At 43.8% G+C, this 12,105-nt stretch overlaps 1 protein-coding gene across 1 annotated transcript; it reads left to right on the forward strand.

Annotated features, from left to right (window-relative positions):
* The first annotated feature begins 6,506 nt into the window (after positions 1 to 6,506).
* Positions 6,507 to 8,171, forward strand: LOC121995211 (WAT1-related protein At5g47470-like). The gene is made up of 6 exons (XM_042549013.1): positions 6,507 to 6,700; positions 6,936 to 7,052; positions 7,272 to 7,485; positions 7,570 to 7,731; positions 7,818 to 7,969; positions 8,054 to 8,171. Exons 1-6 carry the CDS (start codon positions 6,507 to 6,509, stop codon positions 8,169 to 8,171), a joined length of 957 nt encoding a protein of 318 aa, XP_042404947.1.
* Positions 8,172 to 12,105: the final 3,934 nt, after the last annotated feature.

The following is a 12,105-nucleotide window of genomic DNA, read 5'->3' on the forward strand; positions in this document are numbered from 1 at the left end:
GACACGAGTTGGCATGGGATTCCGAACTGGTAGATGATGTTCTTCCAGATAAATTTGATGACCATCTGTTCGGTGATTCTAGTCAGTGCTTTGACCTCGACCCACTTTGAGAAGTAGTCTACCGCCACTAGCTGGAACTTCCGCTGACTGATTGTCATAGGGAAAGGCCCCACGATATCCATGCCCAATGGTTGAATGGGTATGATACCGTGGACGCTTTCATTTCCTCAGTCGGTCGGTGCAGCATGTTGTGGTACTTCTGGCAAGATAGGCAAGTGGCCACCGTCCGAACGACGCCCTCCTGGAAGGCCAGAAGTATCCAGCCAGAAGTATTTTCCGAGTCAATGCGCGACCGCCTGGGTGACCCCTACAAGCACCTTGGTGTACCTCCTTCAGGTTGTAATCGACATCTTCTTATCCAACGTATTTGAGTAGGGGTCGGGCGAAAGCCTTCTTATAGAGTTGGTTGTCGATCAGCGTGAACCGATCGACTCTCTTCTTTATCAGGCGAGCATCCTCCGAATCGGTAGGTACAATCCCTGAACACAAGAACTCTGTTAGGCCCGTCCTCCAGTCGTTTGGAAAGGTGATTCCCTCCATACGGTCGATGTGAGCCACCAGCGATACTTGCTCGATCGGCTGACCTATGATGATCGGCGTTAACAAGCTAGCTGGCTTTGCTAGCTCATTCACCGCTTAGTTCTCCGATCGGGGGATCTTCTAGATAATCATCTCTTGGAAGTTGGCCTTCAGCTTTTCAAAAGTCTCTGCATATAGCTTTAACCGCGAGCTACTTATTTTAAAGGTCTTGAATAGTTGCTGAGCGGTGAGCTGGGAGTCTGAATGGATGAGGACTTTGTCTGCTCCTACGTGCTGAGCTACTTATAGGCCAACTATCAGTGCCTCATATTCTGCTTTGTTGTTAGTAGCTCGGTAGTCCAGCTGGACGGATAGCTTCATCCGGTCTTCCAGAGGTGAGATGAGGATTAAGCCAATCCCGCTATCCTACTGAGTGGATGATCCATCCATATATATCTTCTATGTCACTGGTGGTTCGTTACTTTGGACTTATATAACAAAATCCGTTAGGGCCTGAACCTTGATTGCCGCTCAGGGTTGATATTGGATGTCGAATTCGCTAAGCTCGGTTGTCCACTTGAATAGCCGTCCGAACGCTTCTGGATTGAGAAAAACTCTCCCTAGTGCGCTGTTAGTCAGCACTATTATTGAGTGTGCTAGGAAGTACAGGCGTAGACTCCGCGCAGCGACTACCAATGTATAGGCCAATTTTTCGAGACCAGTGTAGCATGATTCAGCGTCCTTCAATATATGACTCAGAAAATATACAGGTTGCTGATGTTGGTCATTCGGCCTAACTAAAGCCGATCCAACGGCATGTTCATTGGACGACAAATATATCCAGAGTGGCTCACCCGCGACTGGCTTAGCCAACACAAGTAGTGAGCTCAGGTACGCCTTCAGCTCGGCTTCCCATTGGAATTTTGTGGCTCAGAGTAGTATATTAAAAAGTGGCAAACTCCAATCAGATGACTTGGATATGAACCGGGATAATGCCATGATCCGACAGGTCAGCCTCTGAGCTTCCTTCAAATTTTGAGGCGGGGGCATGTTCTGCAAAGCATGGATCTTACTGGGGTTGGCTTCGATGCCCCGCTCGGTGACAATGTAGCCTAGGAAGCGACGACTCTTTGTGCCGAACATACACTTGCTTGGGTTCAGCTTTATCTCGTATGCTCTTAACGTTCGACAGTTTTTGTTGATATCTGTGCATAGATCAATCGCTCGGAGAGATTTGATGAGTATGTCATTGACATATACCTCTATATTACGGCTGATCTACCATCGAAATACCTTATTCATTAGCCTTTGGTAGGTGGCTCCAGCGTTCTTCAGTCCGAACGGCATGACGTTGTAGTAGTATGTTCCGTCGGCTATGATGAAGCTGATCTTCTCTTGATCCTCTCGGGCGAGCAACACTTGATGGTATCCTTGATATGCGTCGAGCATGCAGATCAGCTCGCTGTCCACCAGTTGATCTATCATGGGTAGCGGATAGAAATCCTTCGGCCATGCCTTGTTTAAGTCATGAAAGTCGATGCAAACCCATCATTTGTTGCCCGGCTTGGAGATCAGTACCACATTGGCGAGCCAGCTCGGGAATTGGACTTCCCTGATGTGGCCGACCTCCAACAGCTTTTCTATCTCCGCCCAGATGATTAAATTCTACTCGGCGCTGAAGTCCCATTTTATTTGTTTGACCGGCCAAGCGTCTCTGCTTCTCCTCCAGGTCGACAGCCACGAAAGTCGTGGCTTCTGACTGGCTTGGGTGGATCTATATCTCCTCCTTTTCTTCATATATCAAGGTAGGAGGCTTCTTGGTAATAGCGTTTACTTGTAGCCGTGGAACCTTTCATGTTGCCTTGGCCTCGGCCTTGACCATCTCCACGTAATATCGCCAAGCAGCCAGTTGATCACCCTTGACCTCGCCTACCTGGTCATCTACTGGGAACTTTATCTTCTAGCAATAAGAGGATACTACCGCATGGAACTTGTTGAGCGCCGGTCGGCCCAAAATGACATTGTAGGTCGATGGTGCATCCACTACTATGAAGTTTGTAGTCCAAGTCCTTCTTAACGGCTCTTCTCCTAGTGAGATGGTCAATCTTGCTTTGCCAATCAACAAGACTTCATTACCCGTGAACCCGTAGAGCGGGGTCACCATGGGCAGCAGTTCACTGTGATCGATCTGCAGCTAATCGAACACCTTCTTCAAAATGATGTTCAACGGACTCCCCGTATCGACAAAGGTTCGGTGGATGGTGTAATTGGCGATCACCGCTCGGATGATCAAAGCATCGTCGTGAGGGATTTCGACCCCTTCCAGATCGCTGGGGCCGAAGCTGATCTGAGGCCCTTCGGCCTTCTCCTTGCTGCACTCGACGACGTGGATCTCCAACCGACGAGTATATGATTTCCGGGTCCAATTGGAATCTCCGCCTATCGGCCCTCTAGCAATAATGCCTATCTCTCCCCGGGAAACGTTATTTCTACTTTCCTCTTCCTGAGCGGATGGCCTATTCCGTTCGGCTGGGATTCTAGAGAGATCGATTTCCTCCCTCTGCGGATGGTGATTGTGCTCGGGCTCCCTTCTCTCTTCTCGTCGCTCGATCGAGTGGTGGAGATCCCTTCGATCGGGAGATGGACAGTGACGGCGATATCCCCTTGGGGCTGGTCGACTGATGATCGACATCAGTCCTCGACAATCCCGCGTGTTGTGTGTCACCGACTAGTGGAACGAGCAAAACTTAGGCATCCATATCTTGCCCTTGGATGCCTTGGGCCGACCAAACGCTACATGCTGCACGACGTGTGCTCTAGTCTCTTGATGCAGCCATGATCCTTCAGCCCTCGGTCCTTTAGGCGGTATATGACTGCTAGTTGGTCGACATTCGGTCAACGTCGAATGCTCGGTCGGCGCCTCCTTCCTTCTGGCTTCTTGGGCTTTTTCCACGTTGATGTATTCGTTGGCCTTTTTCAACATGTGGTCGAAGTCTCGGGGCAGCTTCCGGATGAGCGAGTGAAAGAAGTCTCTTTCGGCGAGTCCCTGGGTGAAGGCATTCATCATAGCCTTGGACGGGACCGAGGGGATATCCATGACCACCTAGTTGAAGCGCTGGATATACGCTCGAAGCGCTTCCTTGGGCCCTTGTTTCAGGGCGAAGAGGCTAACACTTGTCTTTTGGTGGCATCGGATGCTGGCGAAGTGGTGTTGGAAGGCACCTCGGAAGTCTTTGAAACCTCGTATCGAGCCATCCGACAGCCTTCTGAACCATCGCTGCACCGATCCGGAAAGAGTCATGAGAAAGACTTTGCACTTTACTCCGTCCGTGTACTGGTGCAGCGTTACCTCATTGTTGAACCGATCTAGGTGATCATCTAGGTTGGTTGCCCTGTTGTACATCCTGATCGCCAACGGGGTGTAGTGTCAAGAAAAAGAGTCTTATAAGATTTCCTTTGAGAACTGCCTGTTGATCTGTTCAGGGGATGCGACACTCCAGGGTGTTGTTCCTTTTCTCGTGTCCCGCACGGGCGCCTCGTTAGAAGATGACCCCTGCTCCTAATGCGCTTGAGCTATCTCCGATGGAGTTTGGAACAGAGCCTGATGGAAAGGGATCGGCATGGGCGGCGCTTCCCCTTGGTGTCGGTCGGCCTACGGTTCTGCCCCCACACGGAGAGTTGCTACGCTCGGTCTTCTTGCCCTGCTCGTCGATCGACCGCCGAGGTCGCCGGTTGCGGTGCTAGTCGATCAGCTATCGCTTGCTGTTGTTGTTGCTCCATCATTTTTGTTGCTCATGCTTGCATGAGCATCTCCAACTCCTCTTGCGTGAGCGTCACGGTGGTTAGCCGTCCAACATCTTCTATTTCCTCTGCTCAGATTCAAGTGGCATTCCCAAATACGGCGCCAAATATGATCCTGTCCGAAAGTTGAGGAGGTGGATGCTGGGGACATGATGCTCCTGCTGACCTCCGAGGGACTTTGCTCCCGTCTGCAACACAAGCAGCGTCAGTGCTGAGCTAGGGAAGGGATCCCTGACGATGACCCTTCGACGCTCAAGTAAGTCTCTGGTGAAGCAAGAAGTGAAGGAAACTGTAGCGCACTATAGAGATCGCTAGAAAAGCATACCGCCGCCGATGCTTCACCCACTCTTTATATAGGGCTCTTATAGCTTGTGTGCACACTTCTTAAAGTGGGCATGCTGTCCCAAACCTTCCGTAATAGTCATGTTAGTAAAGTGTCCCTGACACAGTACCTTAACGAGCCGAGCATATCTCTGAAGTGACAGTGGAAGCTTCTGCCATACGATCTTCTGCCTGACCATGCCGCCCGTCGACGACACTAACTCTCAAAAGAATGTCGAAGGATATCCCGCGGTGTCTGTTGCTCTGCCGAACGGGATGGCCGCTCGGCTGAGAGTTCCTTGTCCTAGTGTCATCCATTGCAAGGCCGAGCGGGGTGGCTACTCGGCTGGAGTCTCCAATGTCTGGCTGATGAATCTACTACTTGGTCGAGCAGGGTAGCCGCTCAGCCGATACTTCCACTGTCCGGTTGATGTATGCGCACCTTGACCGAGCGGGATAGTCGCTCGGCTATATTTAGCGTTGTTCATGTGTGGTCTGCTCGACTATAACTCTACTCCGCTGATCTGAGTATTGATGTAAGACCAAGTGGGGTAACCGCTCGGCTTGCTTCTATATATAACACTTAGCGTTCATTCCTGTCTTGAGCGTCTTAGCTCAGTTGGTGGCCGAGCTAGTGATGATGTCAGATTGGGCCTTTCATATCTCGGTCGGACGAACCACTCGCCCGCCTGACCAGTGATAAGGGACGTTGACCGCCTTAACTTTAACCCCCTTTATGACGAAAACTTTTCTTAAAATAAATCTCTCCTTATCATCACATCACATATCATATTGACTATCAACTTTACATTATCTTTGGAGTGGCTCGTAACATGTCGTATCAAGAAGTATTTCAGAAGTTTATTTCATTTTATATTTGATTTAGATTAACTTATTAAAAATGCTTGAACAACAGAATATTTGGCTGACTTAGGCTCGTTTACAATCTATGTGGCATGACCTACTTCCCGTAACGTGGAACAAGGATTGTAAGAGTGAATTGATCAACAATTTGACAAGCAAATGCCTATGTGCATACTTCTCTATACTCGAACCATTTGTATATAGGTACTGAAACTATTAGTTATTTTGCAATGAAATTTTATCTTATTAAATATCCTTTGTAAGAATTATATTGCTTTAGTTAATATTGATTATTATTTTTTTCTCTACATGCTTTATTCCTTCAATCCACTTTTTTCCAAAGCATTTCTCCTTCCTTAATTAGTAAAATCAACGTTCAAACAATTAATTAATTACAAGGAATACTCTAATTTGAATAAAATTAACGGTTTTATTTCGATAACTTTCAATTTAACGGCCTAACATTAAAAAAAAAAATAGTGACCTTAATTTCTCTAAGATTCAACTTCCATTGCTTTGATTATTCTTATTCCATTACATAAATAATTACTTTCCTGTTTCAACCATGAGTTGGGAAATGTAAGGTATTAAATAGTTTTATAGGTGTGCATTAATTATTGTTTCTCTTATGTCAGCTGAACTCATAAACCCCTAGATCAGAAAAATATATATCTCTATAGGATGATTTTATTTTTATATCAAGGTAATTAAATAATCATTCATTGAAATTTTTGTATAAAAAAAGGGAAAAAAGGATTTTAGAATAGGATGATTTTATTTTTATTAAAAAAATAGAAGAATCCTAAAAAGAAGGAATATAACAATAATAAATATTCAATATCAAAGTGGTATTATACATTATATAAACCCCACCACACATTCAACACATTATCATCGTTCAAGTGTTCAAGTTTCTACTATCAACAAACTAGATCGTGAGAATGAGGCCCCTTAGTCACATGCTCACCAATGCCTTCATCATCCTTGGCCTGGTCGTAACTCAAGTTAGCACTGCAGCCTACATGGTGTACTTGAGCCCCTTTCTTTCCATTGGCATGAATCCTTTGTTCTTTGTCATTTTAGTGAACTTTTTCATGTTTGAAATTATGCTTCCATTCGCGGTCATATTCGAAAGGTAAATAATATCCGTCACCTCTATACCTTTGCATAACTCAAGTATCTATTCTTTATCGATACACATTTGTGTTCAACTTACAATAGGAGCAAATGGCCGGCTCGACTAAGTTGGAAATTGATAATCCAAATCAGTTCGATTGCTCTTTTAGGGTAACTAAGATTAATCCAATTCTGTTATATGGTTTTGATCTCACTTATATCTGTAATTTTAATTTCATATAATTAATTTTTAGGGCAACATTATATCAAGTTATGGTGATATCGGGAATGAAGATCACATCTCCTTCCATTGCTTCTGCCATGCCTAATCTTGCCCCTGGAATCATCTTCATAGTAGCAGTGTCTTTAAGGTAATCATTCGATTAAGCAACTAATCAATGATTATATATTCTCTTTTAAGTGTACATTACTTTCATTTAAATAAGAGAATCTTGTTTCTTAGATTTGAACATGCATTTAATACATTCCAATATCATAGTAACATGATAGATCTTTGAAGACATCTATAATAGTTAAGCATGAGTTTTGAATTCATGTGGTAGGCCTCAAATACTGACGATATGTTGTAGGTTCGAGAGGTTCGATATCAATTGCTGGTTCACCAGATTGAAGATCCTAGGAAACATGGTGTGCATTGGTGGAGCAGTGGCCTTCAGCATCTACCAAAATCCTTCATCTCCACCTGCCAACTCTGTCAATAGCGGCATCTTTGGTGGTTGGTTCATCGGTTGCATATGCCTTTTTGGGGCTGTCCTGATGAACTCCTTCGCGACAATTATGCAGGTATTGTTATCACCTCAGTCAACTTAATCTACCACTTAACTAATGCTTTTTGACATGATCAAGAACCACAATCGTGTTGTGTAGGCTGCAACATTGATGGAGTTTCCCGCTCCCTTAAGCTTGTGTGCCTTTGCATCCTTGTTGGGGACAATTTTTACAGCGATAGCACAGTTACTGATTGACGGGAAGATCGACGTTGGCACTTCAACCATGAACTTATGGGATGCCATCCGTGTTGCTCTAATGGTACACATGCTTTGCTAAGTCACATGTATCATGCTTTCAGGTGTGTGTTTTCTTTCTATAGCCATTCAATGTTGGGTGTAATGCAGAGTGGTGTAGTGAACTCTGCTGGCCTTGGATTCATTACATGGTCTGTGAAGGAAAAGGGGCCGGTTTTCGTCTGCATGTTTAACCCAGTTCAAACCGTCGCTTCTGCCATTCTAACGGCAGTAGTTTTAGGCCAGTCAATCGGACTAAAAAGGTACGGTTTTGATATTGAATTCAATTGCTGATGATCTATAGACAGTTTGCTGATGGAGCTATTTCTTGGACTTTAATGTTGCAGCATTGTTGCTATGTTCCTCATGTTCTGTGGACTCTATGAGGTGCTCTGGGCCAAGACAAAAGAAGAAGCTGCTTTCCCACAAACTACTGAAGACATTCAAGAACCTTTGCTACCATGAACACTTCTTTTCCAATAATTCGTGGAAGACGATATCATAAATGAACTCTTTTGTCCCTGTAATTTGCAATATGTTTCTTCTAAGTTCAATAACAAGAGTTATGTTATATCTAAAAGTGTGACATAAGAAACATATTGATACGTCATAACAGACCCAGATATGACGTTGCAGTTAAAGTCAGTTAAAGTCAAGATGAGGTGATGGCCCAAGTCAAGGAGTCATTCTTAATAGGGCTTGGTTCTTTGCCCAACGCTAAAACCCTCTGTTTAAAGACGGTCGGCCAAGAGGTCGGTCGGACCAAAGGAACCTAGTGCTTCCCGCTTGTAGTAAGACACCTAGTATATACTCGATCGGTCATTGTCCATTCGGGTTCAAGAGAATCCTGACCGACCATAAAGTCGGCCAGGAGTAATATTCGGACAGGACCCGGAGACCTAGCATCTTTCTCTGGGTGGCCGAATATACAACTGACTAGAGTTATAAGGTTCAGTATTCTTATCTTTGCCGAGTAAACATACAAGGCAAATCTTAGAAGAAATCCGACTGGATTTCTAGAGCTCAGACATCACTTCAGGAGCGAGCATCCCAATACAAGGACGATCGGCGGAAAGTACAGGTCGGGCCTCTCGAGGTTTATTTCTCTATTTTCGTGAAACAAGTATCCCTGCGTATGGTTGATCGGTCATATGGTCATCCGAACCTAGGGGACTTGATTTTCTATCCATAATCAGAACTCTAGCATTACATAACATATATCTGAGCAGTCTTAAGGGCTGAACATCCTACCATATTTAGTACTCTACTTTTATATATACACTCAGACGCCTAAATATCCGGCCGAGATACCTTCGGGGATCACATTGTCAGAGAATCGCGATAGTCTATCAGAGAATAACAACCGTTTGACAGAGAATATTCTTTTATTGTTATATGAGCATTCAATGGAATCTTCCTCAAAGGCGATTCTACACTTTCTATCAGTCGATACAGTGTGACAGTATATTCCTTCAACCATCACATTAATGGTGTAAGTTACAAAAAAGGCGCACATGAGTAACAGAAGATTTCTCGGACAATGGTTGTACGCTTCCCAAGCTGTATATATTTTCTTACTCGACAACTTATGCCATCCAACATTCTCTGCCATCTCATGATTGCGGCAGTTATTAGAGATGATATATAAAAGGGGGCATCTCCATTAACAGGGTATGCTTTTTGCAACACTCTGAGTGTCACTTGAGCCTTCTTTTTGGCCAATTTGGTACACTTACTTTTGTAATATCCTTTTCCTCTACACTCAAAGCAAATAATATGATCTTTATTTTTACAAATTAAAATTGTTATACCTTCACATACAGGGGTGACATTTTCTTCATTTGATCTGGATGCAGAGACTTCTTTTTGCTCCAATGCCAATGATCTACACTTCCCCTTAATCCTTGAGGTGACAACTTCATCCTCGGATGTTTGGTATCTCTCAACCTCCAAATCCTCATATACATGAAACAAAGATTTTCTCTCTTTGCCTTTGTCGTTGCTCTAAATTGTAGATGGATCTTCATGGAGCTTCACCAATTTTCTCCATAGCTCCTTAGCATCTTTATATATCTCCAATTTGGCTCAAAATGTTGCCTAGCAATAAATTAACTAATAATTTGATCACTTTGTCATTGGTCTCACATCTCTTGATTTGTTCCTTGCTCCATTTACTTCTCCTGATGAGTTTGCCTTTGTTATCACTTGGAGCTTCAAATCCCTCCATTAGAGCAAATCATTGCTCTATCTCGATCATTAAAAATTTTTGATTCTTGATTTCCAAAGATTGAAGTTTGGCGATATGAATGGTGGAGGCACTCGAATATCAAATTTGAGTCTATCTCAAAAATCCATCTTGAAGTTGAACTCTCTTGATAAAATCCTTGACTTGTTGACTTTAGGGTTTCAACTTCTTCTTCTTCCTCTAGCTTGTTGCCCTTTTTGACAGTAAGGGATAAACTCATTGGAGGAGGTGTATAAGGAGGAGGATGACCCGACATCCACGAGCGTACTAGATCAATCAAGGAATCAATGCTCGTCTGTAGATCAATCTGTCAACGCCCGATGGTCGCAAGCTTAGTGCGCGCCTTAGCCATCTCAAGAGCATGATCCATGCACATCTCCTCGAAGCGTGTGTCCATAGTCTACTTGAGCTCCAAAACATGAGATCAAAGATCATTATCATCGCTATACACGTCGTTATCATCATCGCAATTATGAGCTATTGCCACTGAGCCCCAGCTGCAACCTACTCCGCAACTCGTAGTCGTGGCCCCTCACCCAAGCGACGACCGTCAATCCATCTTACGATATCCCCCTCTACCTCAATGCCAGCTAATGAGAAGGATCAAGCCGAGACCCTCAAATACTTCTTCGTCATCTGCTACACCCTGGCGCCATGTGAGACATCGATGCCCAAAGATGCTAACCACTCTATGATGATATGTCCAAGGGGCGTATAAATAGTACCATGGACAAATGTGACAAAGTGAGTAATGCAGTAGAAAGCATTCAATGCAATGTTTATGTCAAGGTAATGATGGAGAGCGTATACCATGAAAAGGTGAGAGGGTCGAATAACAGCTAGCGCATGAGTCACAATAGGTAATAGACAATTGACAGTAACTTTGAACAAAGCATTGTTTGGTGTAGATATCTCAAGTGCCGAGAAATTGGTGATCGCAACACTAGGGTTGTTTGGACGGGGTCATCGATAAAAATGCTCATACATAAAAGACAAAGAGAGATGGTCAAAAGGTGGAGGCAGGAGATATGGTAAGGTGGGATAAAATGCAAGAGCATTCGTGGATGGACGACAATATAGAAACTCCTAAAAAATGGTGAGAGAAAAGTCGATATTTCATTTTGCAATGCAAGTACGATATGTCAAGTCCACACCAGGATGCAAATTATTATAGAATTTGCTAACTAATGATTCATTGATAGGATGCTCACAATAGACAAGCTTCTGCAACTGATAGTGGGCAATGATCCGAACTACATCTTTATAGTGATGATGGAAGAAGATTGGGTCAATTGACCAAGCCAGAATAAGTTTGAACTTTATCGAGTTGAAATCATGTTGATGAAAAGCATTTGGAAAGCGAGAGTTAGTAGGTGGTTGATGGTGGCGAGATGAACCCTCACCTGACTCTACTTGTTTTTGTTTCTTCCTAATGGTAACGAAAGAATGCACTAAACATGCATGAGAAATAATAGCAATGATATGGAATGATGCATGAATGAGATGCCAAACAAACTGATTAGCAAAGTGGACACGAATACATAAACAATCGAATGAAAGGTAGGGATTAGGGTTTTAGGTTTTACCTTGGTGGCGACATTGTTTGCCCAGCAAAGTGAATGGCGAAGAGATAAGGACTAATTGACACCACACCAATGAAAGTAGTCATCAAAACCACACAAGCACTAGAAACTTAGGTCTCAGGATAGGGAAAGGCTATCACCGGGAGGTTGAGAGGGAAAATCAAGGACATGAGAGAGACCTAGGTCTTACCGGAGTGACCTAAACAGTGTAGTCATCGCTGGAGAGACGTCAAGGATGAGCACGACACCGAAAAAGGTTTTAGAGGTTTTAGGGTTCAAGAGAATGAGAGAAAATAAAATGAGTGAATGAATAGAGTAGTTAGGGCATGAGGTTTAAGTCGAGATCTTGAATTGATTAGGTAATTACACCAATCGATTAAATAAGGTTTAATCAATTGTCTATTCAATTCCAATTGAATCTATGCGGAGAAAAAGTAACCCAAATCGATTGATTCAATCGATTAATATGATCGTAATCAATCAGGTGATCAATTCAACAAATTTCTGTTCGCGCGACAAAATGACTCTTAATCGATTATACCAATTGATTGGTCTAACACAAATCATATTG

The sequence above is a fragment of the Zingiber officinale genome, chromosome 6A (genome assembly GCF_018446385.1).
Source record: "Zingiber officinale cultivar Zhangliang chromosome 6A, Zo_v1.1, whole genome shotgun sequence".
Lineage (NCBI taxonomy): Eukaryota > Viridiplantae > Streptophyta > Magnoliopsida > Zingiberales > Zingiberaceae > Zingiber > Zingiber officinale.